At 38.9% G+C, this 17,827-nt stretch overlaps 1 protein-coding gene across 1 annotated transcript in view; it reads right to left on the bottom strand.

Annotated features, from left to right (window-relative positions):
• The window catches only part of mad1l1 (mitotic arrest deficient 1 like 1), a 51,343-nt gene extending 34,128 nt beyond the window's left edge, over positions 1–17,215 (bottom strand). Inside the window, exons 1-15 of the mRNA XM_008397155.3 lie at positions 17,064–17,215; positions 15,806–15,973; positions 15,566–15,706; positions 14,672–14,851; positions 14,449–14,573; positions 14,279–14,360; positions 12,233–12,363; positions 11,809–11,923; positions 11,415–11,476; positions 9,278–9,364; positions 8,386–8,530; positions 2,979–3,119; positions 2,476–2,532; positions 914–1,005; positions 227–317 (exon numbers count right to left, since the gene is read on the bottom strand). Coding sequence (XP_008395377.2) covers positions 227–317; positions 914–1,005; positions 2,476–2,532; positions 2,979–3,119; positions 8,386–8,530; positions 9,278–9,364; positions 11,415–11,476; positions 11,809–11,923; positions 12,233–12,363; positions 14,279–14,360; positions 14,449–14,573; positions 14,672–14,851; positions 15,566–15,706; positions 15,806–15,946 — 1,590 coding nt within the window. The 5' untranslated portion in view covers positions 15,947–15,973; positions 17,064–17,215. The remainder of the gene's footprint in view (positions 1–226; positions 318–913; positions 1,006–2,475; positions 2,533–2,978; positions 3,120–8,385; positions 8,531–9,277; positions 9,365–11,414; positions 11,477–11,808; positions 11,924–12,232; positions 12,364–14,278; positions 14,361–14,448; positions 14,574–14,671; positions 14,852–15,565; positions 15,707–15,805; positions 15,974–17,063) is intronic.
• Positions 17,216–17,827: the final 612 nt, after the last annotated feature.

Raw genomic sequence — 17,827 nt, 5'->3', positions numbered from 1 at the left:
TTTTAATCCACCTTCGGCTCTGCAGCTACTTAACTGGACGCTGTTGGAATGACACCTGGGTCCAATTGTGCTTGAAAAAACTGTCAGATATGAAATATATTTTCGTGCATCAATCCACGGCAGCTTACAGGACAGGCCACTACCCTTGGGGTTATTAAATTTGCTCCTTTGTGCCAGACAAGTAAAGCCATTACAAAAGCCAGTTGGAGGGACGTTTGCTGCCTACCTGCAGGTTGTGTCTCTCCAGTCTCATCTCCAGAATGTTATTCTGCTCTTCCAAACGCTGTCGATCCTTCTCCAACTCTTCGATTTTTTGCCTGGAAATTGCAATTACAACCAAAATAATTACCATTACAGAAAATGTGTGTGAGGACAGGGTCTGTAAATAAACCATCATCAGAGCAACCATGGTTTCATATGACTTAGAATTTCAGATTTTATATTAATCAGAATCTCTGAAGATTTCAGGAATATATATATATATAAAAAAAAGAAACAATATATATTTAAAAGGCGAAGTATTATGTAAAAATCAATAATTTGTGCTTTACATTATCTTATTTTATTCCCTCATCAAAAACATACCTGAAGTTTCTGGAGACAGAAAGAGGTCTTTCAAGCACGTATTTCTCTAAATGTTGATGATTACTCCATATAGCAACTCAAAACTCAGAAATAAATCATAGCTTATTGCTGAAGAAGGTGGCTGTTAGACAGCTGTAGCCAAGAATGTTAACGGAAAGATGATTGGAATGAAAAAAGTGTGCAAAAGAAGAATAACCATGGTGTTGGCTCAATGTGTTTCATCAAGTTGATTAATCCAGGTCTAAAACTTAGATAATTAAAGTGAACACCCTTTTTGAAATAATGCAGAGACCCTGAGGAATTACAACTAGTCGTATAAGTTTAATACCTTAGTATGTTGACCTCTTCTTTGTTTGCTGAAGAGCTGCAGTCAGTTGAAGAAGCCAGTTGCGTCTTTACAGACTCCAACTCAAGCTCCAGCTAGAACAGACAAAAGAAAATGATCTGATGAGTGCACCAACATTACACCAATGGGCCGTACACCCAGCAGAAACTTTCAGCCTGCAGACAAATCCCTGTGAAGTTACGTTGCAAAGTGACGTCACAAGCACCATCCAGCTCTCCGCTGTCTGCTAGCAGACGACGACTATCATTGGTTCTAGTTGTGAAATTATCAACGTACAGTGATCCCTCGCTACAACGCGGTTCACCTTTCACGGTCTCGGTGCTTCGTGGATTTTTTTGTGCAGTTTTTTTCACAGTGTATTGTGTTCTGCGTCCTGATTGGCTAAACAGTCTCCGAGCTCCTTCTCTACCTGTTTGCCAATAACGTTACGGTATCTAAATATATGTAATACAGATTGGAAATTCAGGAGATGACAGCTGAAAACTTTGAATGCCTGCAGGAAAAAACCGTGGCCAGAGGCAGCGCAAAACCTGACCAGAGGCTCGCTTGACGAGATCCATCACTCTGTCATAGATACAGCTGTGAATCTCGCGGGGCAGCTTGGAGGAGACGCTTTAATGACACGACTCCGGATGACATTAAGGTTCTATTGATGCACACTCACATCCGCTGACCTGAAAACAAGTTTTGTTCTTTGGTTTCAATGTAGAGTATTTAATTATGCTGTATAATAATTGTAAAAACTAAAGGTAACTACTTTGCGGATTTCACTTATCGCGGGTTGTTTTCAGAACGCAACCCCCGCGAAAAACGAGGGATCACTGTAATGCGCTAAATCTTAAATGTACGGCTGATGCATAAACGAAAAAGGGATGGGATGCTTTGCTATTAATTGTGAACACTACAACTAAATAAAGGTATCACATTTCACTGGTCAGGAAAAAGTTTTATTTACAAAACAATAAAAGGGACAGGCAAGAACGCCATTTATGCTAGATTGACTTTGACAATATTAGATGGAGATGTGCTGCGGTGTGTTTTGATTCAGTTAAAAAAAAAAGAAAAAGATGACCCACAAACACAGACTCTCTGACAGATCATCAGCAGAACAGGAGTTTAAATTAGCTAATCAACCACCTCTGTGTTCGGACGATCATTTATTAATAATCGCAAAATAAACATCAAGAAACGTGATTCTTTAACAGACTGAATGTTCTGTTCTTTGTGTGAGAAATATTGTATGTTTTTTTATGTTGGATCTTGATACACTGGTGGAGCTGTTGTCAGTCCATTGCCATGACAACAAACCTGTGCATAGTGTAGCATACACAGAGATCAAGAAAAATGAAGAATAGTAGTTATTTAGAGTTGTTCTTTGCTGATTTTTCTGGGCCACCAAACCAGAAAAACCAATAATTAAATCAAGAATACCTACATCTCCAGGTTTCATTTAGTTAGCAGAATTATTCTACCACAGCAGTGCAGCTATGGGTTGGCATGTAAAAGGGCTATTGGGTAAACTGTGAAGTCTAGTGCATACTTACCTTTTGCAGCTGCAGTTTGAGCATCCCTGTCTCCTCTTGTGCCTTACTGAGCTGGGCCTGAATTGGGAAAAAAAGAGAAGCAAGTGTTTCTAACACAAAAAGTGAAAATTTACATATTTTAACGCAGCATTTCCCTCAGGATATTATAAGCACTCCACTTACCCAATGCCAGTCTAGGCATCATTTATTTACTTTAAATAGGTTATTTAACTCTTAAGAGTTTAGATTTATAGATGACTTATTGAACTGGATGTGAAGCCTGGGCCTCGCGTACCATCACAAATTATTATAATGCGGTTCTGAAAAGCCACTAAATATGGCTTTTCAGAAGCCTATACCAGCATTTATGTGATCTCTGTGAAGGAGAATACTGCACCAATGTAGGTGCTTGTATGGGTCACAAAGCAACCTTAAAATCTTAAAACTGTCAAAGAATATCAAGCATAAGAAATATACAAAGAGAAAAAAGAAGAAGAAATAAGTTAAAGACAGTCGTCACACACCTCCATCTCTGAATTGTGATTTTGTGTCCTCTGCAGAACGTCTTCTGCCTCTTTGACTCGTTTACTGAGTTGAGGAGAATACTCGTTTGACGCCAGCTCACTGTCGTAAGACTCCAGTATAGCACGCATGCCATCACGTTCCTGGAACACAAACATTCAAGCAGTCATGTAGCAGCAAGTTTAAAGACCGAAGTTTCCCTCAGTGTACGATAAGCCTGGCGGGCCACCAGGCTAAACATTATTTATTATAGGGGTTTCTTACACACCAGTGACAATGATAGCAAAGGCAGGCTAAAGAGTTTCTTTGGTGAAACGGCTGGAAGCACCATGGCAACGTGTGGTCAGGATCGGACACTGAGGTCAGGTGTGTTTTTTTATTTACTGGAGCTCAGTAACCACTTCCTGTCTTTACTGGTCTACATTCCAACAACTTCAGTGATTTTTGAAGACTTTATAGTTGGCGTTTAAATGTTGTTAAAGTGTCTTCCAATTACAAACAATTACCAAGTCACATTTTCAAATTTTCTTTCAACTTTAAAAAAATTCTTTAACTACAAAAACAAGGTGGGCTACTGACTGGCTGCTCTAGGGCCCCCACCATTGAGCTCAGCAAATTTTCTCAAGGAAACCCTATAAACACCAAAGACATGACTTTTCCAGCAGCCATTTTACAACACATACAATCAACTGACCAGCTCCCATTGGGTTGCTAGGTGAGGGGCAGTGTTGGACGATTCTGAGGTTACAATCGGGAGGTTTTACAGACACCAAAATACATTACCTTGTTGCTGGACAGTGTTTTGTTCTGTTGTTTATTTATGCTTGGACTGCTTCTACCGTGTTTCCCCGAAAGTAAGACAGTGTCTTACTTTCTTTTTATCCCCAAAAGCCCCACTATGTCTTACTTTCGGGGTATGTCTTATATTGGAAAAAAATTGTCGAATTTTTTGTTTTAACCATAAAATGAACATTTATTAACAACCTGAACAGTATTGTATTCACCACAAAACAGTTTTATAAAAGGAAGTGCAGGGGACGGCGCGGTGACGTATGGAGAGGGGGACGGTGCGCAGCTACATGAGAGGGAGGCGGCAATACACCCGTGTTTCCCCGAAAGTATGTCTTACTTTCGGGGGTACGGCTTATATTAGCCGACCCCCCTGAAACCCCCGATACGTCTTACAATCGGGGGTGTCTTACTATCGGGGAAACACGGTACAAGCAAGAGAGACCCAAATGGAATTACATAAACATGCTTTTACTATGTCAGGATTGTGTGTGTTTGATGAATGTGTTTTCTGTAAATTCTTCTTTTGCCATTCTTGCTGTATTACATATTCAACACTGACACCAATCAGAGCAACTGCAGTTGGTTTAGTCCTCAACTTTGCAGAATTTGTCTAACACGATGACTGGCTTGCTTCAAAGTGGGACTAATTATTCAGCTGAAAAGAATTTAGGGTTAACAAGTTAATGAATCTGATAAATTAGAAAACTTTAGCACATTAATATTACATAATGTAGATTAATGAATCTACCTATCTTGACCTGAAAGCCTCTCTCCCACTGAGGGTCAGCGAGTTCACAGCAGCACGTCTTGACACATGGGAAGCATCAAACGACAGCAAAAGACAAGTTTTTTCCCAGCATAGTGTGTCTGAATGCTGAAAGTAGCCAGTATTACTTATTAATCCTTCTGTCAGAAGTCATGGACAAAGTGGAAACGCTACGCAGGGAAAAACATACAGATGAGCATGGAGGTGACCGGGGGCAGCTGCCGCGCAAATGTCCTCCAGAGCCATTCCTCCATACAGAGACATAGAGGTTAAAATCCCTCTGGTGGAGTGAGCTCTGAGACTCCCCTGGAGGATCCCAACCAGCGAATATATGAGAATATGAAATAGTCTCACACAACCAGCGTGAGAGACGCTGAACAGACAGAGGACTTCCAGCTGAGTTATCTCTGTAACGCACGAACAGACATGGGCAGTGGCGAAGTGCAGCCGTGAGCACTACGTAACATGAGAGTGCATGGACGGGGCAGAGGAGATGAGAGCTTTGAGGATGTAGAAAGAAGCCAGGAAGAATCATGGCTCTCTCAGTGAGATTGTCTTTAAGGAGTGCACATGCAATGAGACTAGATGCAGCAGCAATTAGCAAACACCTGGTGGAAATGTGCAACTGCTGACCTTTTCACACAAACTACTTCTCAGTCCAACGCTCCTAAAAACGCTTGTAAATGGCATCACGGAGGAGCATTGTTGTGACGAAGTGCTGAATTGGGAGCGCCAGAAAGGGTAGCAGGTCCTTAAAGAGACTGGAGTTAATTTGATAATGTCAGATACACCTGCGATGCCAAGTCAAATTTCTTTGAAGTTGTTTTTGATATTCACAGCATTTTCATTACAAGTGAAGGTAAAAGTGACTAAATTGTGCTTTACTTTCTGATGTAAAGGTCGCAAGAAAGCAGCAAACAAACTCCAATTAAATAGAGCACAGAAACTTACTGAATAATTTTATTTTAGATTTCAAGCAAACAGACAAATCCCCTACAGATTGTTAAACAATGTAAATGAATGTTATGCATTTGGAACTTGCTAACACAATGCAAGTGCTCAAGGTAATGTGCAAGAGGGAATAGAAAACTAAACATCACTAGGAATACAAGTAAAAACCAGACAGAACAAATACGTTTGGAGGTCAGCGTTTGCTCCAAATACCAACCAGGAGGGCTTCCAGCTGTTTGTCTATTAACCTGCAGGGAAATTCAATTTATCACTTTTCTGTGATAAAATGAAAAATTTAATTTAAAAACAAACATGGAGCGGGAGAACAGAGTGATAAAACTTATTGCTGTTTTCACCATTTATTGTTGCCAAATTGCTTTTCTGTCAACTTCATCTGGTGGCTAAAGATTTCCGTGCCCCAAATGGGTCAGTCAGTCGTCCCGCAGTTACATACTGTAGGTGATGGTAAGTGCAGGTATTTAGTGGGTGAAGCCTTAAGGTAAAGATAAAGATAAAAATCAGTTATTTGAAACTGAAAAGAAATGCTGGACTAGTGGACGAGCCATTTAAAAAGCTTTATGCGCGTGACACAGAGGCCGAGCAATGAACCTTCCAGCAAACAGACGAACGATTATGTTCATGTCGCCACGTTACATCATAACATCTCCTTTAATTAAAGGGGCAGTTTTAAGTAAAACAGTCGTTTTTGAGCTTTGCATTTTGCAATTTCCTCACCAAAAACATAGTTTATTGTTGCCGTGATTCTTTCATGAATGTTTGAGAAATCCTTTAATCTCCATGGCAACCAATCAGCTGTGCAAAACACATGGTTGGACCTAGCTCCGCCTTCAGGGCACAGCTTCTTCTTAGAGGTCCTCACGCATGATTCCCCATAGTCAGTTCCTTCAGACTAGCCAGCAGCAATTAGCAAACACCTGGTGAAACTATGTACCTGCTGAGCTCCTTATAGGAGCTACTCATCAGTGAGACACTGGGTTTTTAGAGGAGAGATGTCGTGATGACTTGCTGAAAGGAGAGTTTCAGAAAGAGCAGGAGCTTTTTAAAGAGAAAGAGGCCCAATTTCAAGGCATTAAATTACAAAGTCAAATTTATTTTAAGTCATATAAAATAATAACATGATTGTGCTATAAAATGGCACTATGTAGCTGAAAAACACATATTGCCCCTTTAAAATATGTTGTCTTGTTTATTACCGTATTTTCCGCACTATAAGGCGCACCGGATTATAAGGTGCACCTTCAATGAATGGCCTATTTTAAAACTTTCATATATAAGGCGTACCGCATTACAAGGCACCTAGAATAGACGCTACACTAGAGGTTGTAGTTACGTTATGCATCCACTAGATGGAGCTGCACTAAAGTGAATGTCAACAAAACAGTCCAACTCCAGTTGGCGAGGAGAGCCTTCTGCGACTGGGCCGGGGCGTGGCTGGACGATGGTCACCCTTCTCCGTTCGCGCACAGCATGTTCGCGGAGAACGTGGTGCTAAATGACCTGCAGACGACCTGATTATCAGGTCGGTAGGTAGATAGGTCAGTCAAACTTTATTAATAGATTACAAACCAGCGTTCTGACAACTATCCCAGCATGCACCATGCACTTCTTCTTCTACAGGCGAAAATGAAGTCGGCGGCTGCTTACCGTAGTTGCTAGACCTGTTGTCGCTCAATATTGGTCCATATATAAGGCGCACCGGATTATAAGGCGCACCGTCGGCTTTTGAGGAAATAGAAGGTTTTTAGGTGCGCCTTATAGTGCGGAAAATACGGTAATTTGAAGCCACTCCTTAACTGCTTTGCTTTTCCAGATGAAGAGCATATTTAGAACCTAGTCATGATGTCACCATCATCTCATCCAGTTTATGTTTGATCCTCTGCATTTTATTCGGCATTTTTGTGAATGATCAAAGTGCCTGGAGTAAATAACAGCACAGATCATTATTTACTCCAGTATCCCTGCAATCATGTTCTGTAATAGCATAGCCTGAATTAGATAATGTAGTTTTAAACAACGGTGGAAGGAATCCTAAAAGGTTTCCAAGAATGCCTTTTAAAAAGACTGTTTTATCCCTGGTATTGGCAAATACTAGGGATGTATGTAAACTTTTGAATTTGAGGAAAGTTACAAGAAAATCTCAGAAAAACATATTCTTGTTAAGTTTTCTGGAATTTCTATTTAAGTTTTTTATTTCTTTATTGTCATTGTGCACAAAAGCACAACAAAAGTCTAAAAAAAAGAAAAGAAAACAACTCTTGAAGGCACTGAAAAAAATAAATTAAGTATATTTAGATGCATAAATATGCTTAATTAAATAGCATAAATATACTTAAAAATATGCTAAAAAATAAACAAGCAAGCAGAATGTTAAGAGAATGATGATCAGGGTTTGAATGAATTTGCGTTGTTCAGGGCAGAAACCGATTTAAGCAAACAGAATTTGTATTTAGCGAACAGAAATTATTTTGATTATTCTAATTAACCTAAAACAAGAAAAGTTTGGTCTGATTCAACTTCAGATGCTGATCTAACGTATGTAAATATCTGCTTTCAACTGTGTGTGATTAGTGTGCTAAGAGATTGTAGGTGACCTGGGGAATAACACATGCTGAGAAATCAATATCACACGGCGGTCTAGTCAAATACTGCAGTGGGAAGAAGCATGGGATAAAAGCCAGAGGAGTCACATGATATCCAGCAGCCAGTTTGGAAAAGCAAGAAGTGATGGGAGAACGGAGAATTCTGTGCAGGTCTTGAGATTCAAGTCCCTCCTGCGACCAGTGTTTGAAGTAACTTACTAATTTTTAGTTCTTGGAGTGTGTGAGTGTGTGCGTGTGTGTGCTTGTGCGTGCGTGCGTTTTTTATTGATTGCAAGGTACCTTGGTTAACAAAAGTAGTCGTTTCTGTAGTCGTCGAATGAGAGCGTCCTGAGCCTCTCTCTTCTTCTGCTCCTCCACGGTTCTGCCACACTGCTGGGTCAGCTCTGCTCCGGCCTCAGACTGGGAATGCTCCAAGCTCCTGACTCTGACGGGCCGACACAAATGAATAGCCAGGGGGAGAGATTTTTGCGTGTAAAAATAGAGGGAAGGGTAAAAGGAGAAAGCAGATTGATTAGGGCTGGATGTTCAGACAATTTGGGAAGAGCAATTCAAAGCCAATTTCTAATAATATTTCCTCAAAGACAACCTGTCTGCCTGTGTGGCTGAATGATGAGCATCTAGAAATCATTTGAGGCAGAGATTTGTGTCAAGTCTGATCAATAGGACAATAATTACAGCGAAGGCTAATAATTACACTGCAGAAGTCCCTTTGCAGATTCTGGCCCATTCATCATGCTGCGGTTTTGCTGTGTTTAATGTGTCGTAATGAGCCCAAAACGCTCAGCACAGGAGAAATGCTTGTTAACCAACAAAATCTGGACACGAGCGCAGCATTAATAACCGACAGCATGCATACAGTCCCTACAGATACCACCTCAGTCTAAACAGGACGAGTTTAATTAGTAAATTCCCTTTCTCAAACACTCATAACCTCACACACACACACACACCAACGGCTGCCATCAGGAGTGCTATCAGAGTCAGGACCACTTTAATTAACTTTGTGACAATTAAAGACTTCACAGAGATAGACTCTTAATAGAGAGAGAAAGAGAGAGAGAGAGAGAGAGAGAGAGAGAGAGAGACGCAATGCAAACAGAATGAGAGAAAAAAGTCTGAAACAAGAGAGATAGGGGGGGATTTTGTGTGTGAGTCAGACGGTGTGTGTTACCGGCTGCTGAGTGTGTAGTTCTGCTCTTTCAGAGCAATTTCTCTGTGCTGGATCTGAATCACCTCCCTGGACAGATCCTCTGGTTTCCTGCAGACACACAAAGCACTGGGTAGTGAGCGCACGCATATGCAGAGAGATCACAAAAAAGAAAAAAATAAATTAAATGTGTATATATATATATTATATATATATATACATATAATTTATTTTTATAGAAAACAAAGTCATTCAGTAAGTTATGATGACATGTAAGAATGACATTTCACCAGAATGAATTTTAACTGGGCCAATCAGGAAGAGAAGAAGTTGTGAACAATGATGTTGATTTTCTGCACCGTCTTAGATTTGTAGTCTGCCTGAAATTTTAGCAACAGCAGCACAAGAAGTGAACGAAGCCGTTCAGTCCGTGTTGGCCAGGTTTCCAAATTTTAAATTAATATTATCTTGTTCAGCTCTGCACTTCTCTCTTTGCAGTGAAAGACGTTGTTGACAGTGCAGGCAACTTACAGTAAGCTTCTTAGAGTCGAATTGGAACATAACAAGCGCCAAGGGGAAATGTTAGCGACTGAACTAAACATGATATATGTTTGAATTATTCCAGAAGGACACGGTTTCTGTCTCAACTGTTATTGTTTACATCAGAACGTGTCTATACACTTCCCCCTATTAATATCAGTGGTTGTGGCTCGGAGTCCATCGCATGCGGCTCGCTTTCTAAAGTCGTTTTTTAACCACAGTTTCACATAACCTGGGAGGTTGATGGCTTCATGTCAGAGAATTGGTAATGATTTGTTCAACAGCTCAGACCTCAACTTTTCTGTTTTCTCTCCTCTACTGCATGTACTATGTTCACGTGACCAGCCTAGCATAGCATAGTCTACTCACCTCTGACTGAAGCACAGATAGAGGTGCAGATAAATGTTCACCAAGGCCAATTAAAGGGGGAGTACCTTTACTTTATCAAACTGGTTGCATTCTACAGCAGTGTTTTTCAGAAAACTTTCTGAAATTTATTTCTGTTTTCCAATTATTTAATTTAATACACGTTAAAATAATTGATTTACGTGTTATTTCTCATTTTCTGATTCGCTGCCAGTCAAATTCATCAAGCTAGCTTAGCAAGAAAGAAATGGAAAAGTTTCAAACAAGAAAGAGACCAAAGGAACCGTCCAGCAATCTCACTGTGGAGAACACTGCTGAAAAAAAAACAACATAAGAACTGTGGAATACATTTAAAATATCATGTGATCAATAGAAAATATATATATTTTTTTAATAATCAAAACAGGGGATTGTGATGAAAAATTGTATTATCTGGTAATAATAGAATTTTCCACCACAGAACTGGGGGTGGCAATATAAAATCCAACACAGTATTTATCTCAAATAAATGCAAAAAATTATTAAATATTGAACAAAAAAACATTCTACTTATTTACATATACCGAACATATGGAAAAGTTTGGGAAGCCCTGGCTTTGGCCTAAACATGACAAAGCAAACTGTGCTGACCACCTTGGTGTGCAGTCTCATCATATCAAACCTCCCTGATGTCAGGCCCAGCGCTGAGGCTGGCCTGGCCAGGCCAGGGAAAAGCCAGCTGCTGAAAACACATGGGAGCGCAGATGCCGTCTGCTAAAACAAATCAAATACGAGGTTTCCAATTCGACCGGTGCTCCGGGTAGAAAGGTCTCACTTTGTTTTGTGCTTCATCATGTGCTGGCACCTTCCAGCTTTTCTTCTTTTTTTTTTTGACCAAGAATAATGTGCAGCACCTGGTTCTCCATCGACAAATGGTGTAAAACAAACCGAATATATTGGGTTGTGTGGATGTGTTCCACCTAGTCCAGAGATGATTCTACAGTAAATGGGTTTATGTGTATTAATGTGTTCATGCATGCATGCGATGCGCAGATCTTCAGTGCATGCAACATGTCAGAACTGCTTCGCTGCTCACATGGAAACCTCCGTCTGTTCTAACAAGTTGGCCAGGCATTTCAGTGAGCTGAGGCGCAGTCGTTTAGAAAGACTACAGCTCCACCTAGTGATCTTTTTTTGTATTTCATTAGAAAGACATTATAACGACTTTTCTTTTTTTTAAAGAGGGTCTGGTGCTCATTGACACAATCATACTGACCTTATGTTGAGTCCTGTAGACTGTCCGATGTTTTCCCAGGCCTGCAGCTTATCAGCCAGCTTCTAAAAGTGACCAAACATCATTTACTGTCAGAACAAAGGCAACAATATTCATTTATGTATACAAAAATTTTTAAATGTCTACCATTTACCATCTACTGTTTTGTTTGGGAACAGTTTAAAATTATACATTTACCAGAAGAAAACAAATCATTTACATTCTAATGAGTAGGATTTTTTTATTTTTTTTTTTAAAAAAAATAAAGAATATGTTTGATATTTTAGCGGTGGCTAGGAGTTTGAAACTCTTGGTTTAGATTATCAGTTATCCTAGTCTGAATCTAGTATCCACATCATTTTTTGTAGTTAACCGTGACAGCAGACAGACAGTTTACCTCTTTCTCCAGCTCTACGTTGACCAGCTCTTCTTTTTTCTTCTCCATTCTCTCCAGTTTCCTCCTCAGTCCCTCCACCTCCTCCTTCAACAGGCTGCAGTTCTCCCTGCTGTCCCTGTTCAGAGGAGAAACCCAAAACTCCTCATCAATCGCAAGAATGCTCTATGTTTGGTCTGCCATCAAAATGTGTTGAGTTATTGCTCATAGAGACAGTTCTCACCTAACATACTGTAAATGACAGCAAATACATATTATTAATAAAAGGAGTTATCACTTCCAGGTTTGACATTACATGTCTGAAGAATGTGGGAGTCCAAGCATAATCTATAATCAAAGTTTAGAAAACTGCCAGAAATTTCAGCCATATGGGTCTCCTTACAAACAAAGCAGTGGAATAAACACAAATAAAAGAAAGCAAACGGACCTCAGGTAGGCGTTGTCTTCCCTGAGCCGCTTCAGCTCCTTTTCCAAATCTGGAACTCTCGCCACCTCGGACTTCACGCTCTTCACAATGGCGATATCTTGTTCCTGGAGGGCTAGACGTCTCTCCAGCTCCTGCAAACTCAGACAGAAAATCAGTCAGAGCAGAGCTAAACTATTCTGAACTGAAAACAATTAATACAAACACTGATTTTATCGAGTCTGAAAACTGAGGGAAAAACTGAAACTAGGGTTTCTTTTTCTCTTCTTGTCCTTGTGCAGCTACTCACGAGCTGCGTTTTCTACATCTTTTATGCGATATGAAAATCACCATGTCATCATTATCATCGTTATTTTACTGACTCAATTTAACCTACAAAAGTTTGTGTTAGGCTCATTTTAGGATAAGTGTGAAAATGGGTCAAAAATGTGTAAAAACTTCCAAAAATATTTCTATCACTTGAACCTTCACATGTTGGTCATGTAAAATCTGAAAATATCACTTAATATCTCTGGGATTTTATGTAAATAATAGAGATGTGCCGATCAGGTTTTTTCCTGCCGATACCGATCACCGATACTGATCACATAATTTATTTTTTATTTTTTATCATAAACACTACCGGTTACATTATGTGGAAAAAGGAACCATGAATTCACCTTAATTTAGACAAAAACTTGTTTTTAATAACTTTTTCCAAGAAGAAAACTAAACAAAACAGGCATTCTGCAAATTGTACTGCTATCAGTAATACTATCTTTAAAATACTGATAACATATGAAGGCTCTGAAGAGGCTAAATAATGCAAAGAGCCAAAATAAAAAATCTCAACATTGCCAAAAAAATTCAAGTATAAAACTTAACATTCAAAGGCAAATAAAGGTTCCGTTACAATAAACAATCCAGAGTTACTGAATGAAAACTTCCTGATAGCATGGCGGCTAGCTGATTACTGCTAGTTCTGAGTGGCTGTTTCTGACTGAGCGGAGTATTTATGCAGAGCAGGGAGGAGATCGATTTTTTTTTATAGATATTATCTGTCTCATGTTAGGACAGCGAAAGTTTTAATACGTATGTAAAATGTATTAAGTTAGATGCTGCAGCTTTAACCAGAGGTTTGGTGTGAGAGTCACTACCAGGTGGACCAGAAGCGGCGCTCCGTCTATGAAATATTACTACCTGTAGCGTGTAGCAGCGGTTCAACAGCGAGAGCAGAACCAGCTTCTTACATCGCAGCTCGAAGACTTAAATAATTTTGGGGGTTATTTGTTTAGCTTTCTGACCGTCATGCTAATCCGGGTGAGTGTTTGTAGCTGTGCGCTGCTTTACCTGCTATCTGATCCTCCGTATGTCTTTTTTACTGCAGTGAGCCTTGATGTAGCCAAACTCCGTCAAGTATGGCATTGTTTTTATGTCGTATTAGCTTCGTTGTGTTGATGCATTTTGACGTGCTTCAATTTTCCGCCGCAACACTCAAACTTCCCTATTCACTCAGTGCGTTATAGTTCCACATCGCTTAGGATTTGCTGCTGCGCATTTGCACAGTGTGAAGGAAAGAGGAGACCAGCTGCACAAGCAGGCTGAGAAATGAGATGCAGGTGATCGGTATCGGCAACAAGAGCCAATGATCGCCGATCATGCACTTTTCACGAAAATCGGCCAATTATGATCGGTGACCGATCGATCGGCACACCTCTAGTAAATAAGCCAACAAAAAGCAAATTAATTGTGAAATTGTGGGTTAATGATATGTGGTTTTTCTATTAAATTGAATAAATTTTTTATTTATTTCTCATTACCAGTGTGACAAGTTGCCTGTAGTAGTAAATGAATAAATGTAATCATGTTCATCTGTGACTAATTTATCTCAATATAAATACAGCTGCTCCGTTTTGGGTTTTTGTCTACAGAGCTGCTTCTAGAAAGTATCGACTTGGTGGGTATTAATCATGCTAGATACTTTCTTTTTCTTTATTTTTTAGCAGAATTTTTTGTAACTCATGTAATGTAAAAGTAAAAAGTTGGATAAAGTGTGTAAGTGCAATGTACCTTGATTTTGATGATGTGCTCTGAACAAGAAGACTGTTCTGCTTGGAGGCTTTGGCAAAGCTGAGAAGCTTCTAAATACTTCCTGGGAAAAAAAGAATTGTGTGTGATTAACATTTTCCTCAGTGCGGAGGAGCAGGATGTCCAGGATGAAACTGGAAGGATCTCTGGACCTGCGCTGTAAGTCCAGCTGTTCTTGCAGCTCCTGGTTCTCCAGAGTTTGAGCAGAAATAGTTGCATCTTGGGTTTGAATCTTCTGCCAAAGGTCTCTGATTTCATCTCTTAGAGACGTGATGGTCTGGATACAGCGAGCAATTCAAAGATGGAGATCAAGAGAGACCAAAAATCAAAAATTAATTCTGTGTGTGTGTGTGTGCGTGCGTGTGTGTGTGTAACCTGGTCGGCTGTCGTTAGTTTGGCATCTCGCTCGTCCAGCTTCTTGTTGAGGCCGTCCAGGTTCTTACGAAGAGAACAGTTTGCCTCCACCTGCTCCGACAGGTTTTTCTGTGCTTCTTTCTCTCTGTCCTCTAATGTTTTTATTCGCCCCAAAAGTTCCTGGTTGCGGTCAACTTCATGCTGCAATATTTTAAAAAAGTAAATAAATAAAAACTAGGCACTACTTGTGACGACAGAGTTGGCAGGCAAAAGTAAAAATCTGCAGCAAATACTGTTTAAGTAGAAGCAAATATGCCTGGCTTGATGTAGAGGAGAGCAATGTGGACTTAAACTTTTAGATTTTGTTGTACTTTTGTGAAAATTAAGAAATAATTACAACTCTTTTTTGAGCTGCAACTTAAGCTGAATGAATTTAAAATATTTAGTTTTTAAAACACAGATATAAATGTACTGAATTACAAATTCATTTGATAACTGCACCAATACAGAACCACTAGTTTCACCAGCTTGGTCAAACGTATAAAAACAACTTTAATTTTTTCTGTCAGTGTTATTAGGAGAAGAACAGCCGATATAAGATAAATAATTTAAAAAAACTAAAGCTGACAATAACAACAGGTTGACTGTCTTTGTCAAACATGTAAAAATTAAAACAACAAACCTTCTTCCAAATGGTTCACTGAGTGAAATTAGGAATTCTAAATATAATGTAAAATAAATAAAGCATGATGTCACTCAGAGCACACAGAGTAGAATTAGACTGAATAGATCTGTCCTTTCAGATTCCAGATGGTCAGATACCCAATCTGGAATTTTTTCCAATATCGAGACCAATACAAATATTGATATCAAATCATCGGTGCGTCTCTAATAGACACTGAACTTGTCTTGTACCTCCAGGTTTCGAGCGCTTTGAGAAGCCGCCTTCTCAAGTTCGAACCGAGCTCGTTTGTGACTCAGCTCCATCTGCTTCTTCTCCTGGTCCAGCTGCAGGTAGCGGTGCTGAGAGTGAACCCTCTCTGCTGCTTCCAAAAACTAAAAATAAAAATAAATAAAATAAAATCCAACTAGCCAATGTTAAGGTGAATTAGTGGTTTTGATATGTTTAGCTCAATGTAAATGATTTCTTTGTACCTCCATGCTGCGTTTATAGTGAGGCTGCAGGTTCCCGCTCCCCGCCTGCTCTGACGGACGCTGTGGATGCTCATGGTGACTAATGAAGGTATTAAAGGACTTCAGGGTCGTTAAAATAGTGGTGTCATCTTCCAGATCCATTTGAAATGTCCCAGGTGTAATACGATGCTAATAAGAGGCAAAAAATATGAGTGAAAATCATCATAAGAATGATACAAAAAAAACCCACATGGATTCTATGGTAACCTTGAAATACAATCGCAAATAATCCTTAAGTGATTTTTAAAACTGATTTGTTTTTTAGCACGCCTGAATATATGTTGCACCACTAAGTCTGACAAAGAAAACAATTAACTATATTGGACACTTTTCTGTAAGCCAGAGGTGTTGATGTGTGCATACATGGAGGTTTTTCTTTGATATAGAAATAATGTTTTATTATAGTTATTTAACTCTTCTACCCCCCTTTTATTATCAACACAAAAATAAAAATAAAAAAATGGTCTTTGGTGTCAAAATATTCTGACAGTTTTGGTTTTTGCCAAACATTTCTTTTATTCTGGTATCCGAATAATTTATTGATACTTTGTTTCTTTCTCAAATGACTACCAACAAAAAACATTCTGGTTTCGTTGTTTTGCTTGGTGTAGGTTTTTAAATTTTAACTAATTAACAATCCATATTGAAGCAGAAGGTTACTGCTATACTGCCAATAGTTAAACAGCTTTATACACAGAAGCAGAAGGTTGTTGTGGGATGAACAGAAAAAAACCCATAAATATTAAGGCTTACCTAATCTGACTTAGCAACTTTAGGATAATTATGAAAAATAATATTTTTCAAGAACTCAGCTAAAGTTAACCTGTTAAATCTAACCTCAACAGCACTGAACTCTAAAGTCAAAATGAAAAGACAGAAAAATTGCTATATATGTTTAGTCTTCGTATTTATCCACTGAGACAACCACATATTCTTGAAGAGGAATTACCATACCAGTGCATAAAAACTCAAGTGCTATAAGCCAACTTCTTTAACAATCTAGAAGAACGATATAAAAAGCACACATTTAAGAGCTAAAGCGTATCTAAGTTCTCAGATTGATCAGCTATTTTGTTTTTGCTGCGTTGCTCTACTGGAGTTGTTGTTCTAGTAAACTACTCATAAAAATGAGTTACAGTTTAAACTGACAAGTTAACGGCCACTCACAACATGCTAGGGAATTCTTATAAAACAAAGCCTGGAAGTAATAACACATTACCTTAGTGGTGCTCTTTGTAAACACAAAGCAGTTCGCTGTGGATTGATGTTGCTCCTGCTAGCTGTGTTAGCCGCAATGCACCCCTCTGAAAATCCCTCCAGTTCGATGAAGCTTCTTCTTCTCGTCGGTGTGCAAGCAACGTTTTGGGTCATTACCGCCACCTATTGGACTGGAGTGTGGCTCGGGAGGCTAAACTAAACAGATTCATAAATAAATAAATAAATAAATAAATAAATAAATAAATAAATAAATAAATAAATAAATAAATAAATAAATAAATAAATAAATAAATAAAACTATATTATCTCCGTTAAGTTTTCTTCTTAAGGTACCTCAACAAAAAAGAATAAGAGTCTGAACTAGAAACTTTGTCCAAAAGGTCTTAACAGTTGCAAATTGTTGTCCAGTAAGTTATGTACCAGTTTTTCATGGCAGAAAGAAACAGGTAGGTATACGCTGCACAGCCTAGATGAAGTCATCTTTTCAGATGAAATCTTTTGGAACAAACATCTGCTAACTTAATTGAGGCATTACAGTTTTTGTAGAACATCCGGTAAAAATGTATAAATGGTCAGGAAAAGCAGATAATTCTAGATCTTTGAACAACAATGTTTGATCAATTTTAAAGGATTTATAGTAATTTCCAGCTAAATTAAAAGCATCTTCATGGATCAGAGTTGATCAAGGATATCCATGCCATTCCCATGAATTTCAATAATATTATAATAATATCCCAGGGGGAAATTAAATTGATTACATTTGTT

This window comes from Poecilia reticulata, chromosome 1 (assembly GCF_904066995.2).
Source record: "Poecilia reticulata chromosome 1, P_reticulata-male-v2, whole genome shotgun sequence".
NCBI lineage: Eukaryota > Metazoa > Chordata > Actinopteri > Cyprinodontiformes > Poeciliidae > Poecilia > Poecilia reticulata.
The sequence above is the reverse complement of the archived record's forward strand: the minus strand, read 5'-3'. Positions and strand labels throughout refer to the sequence as shown.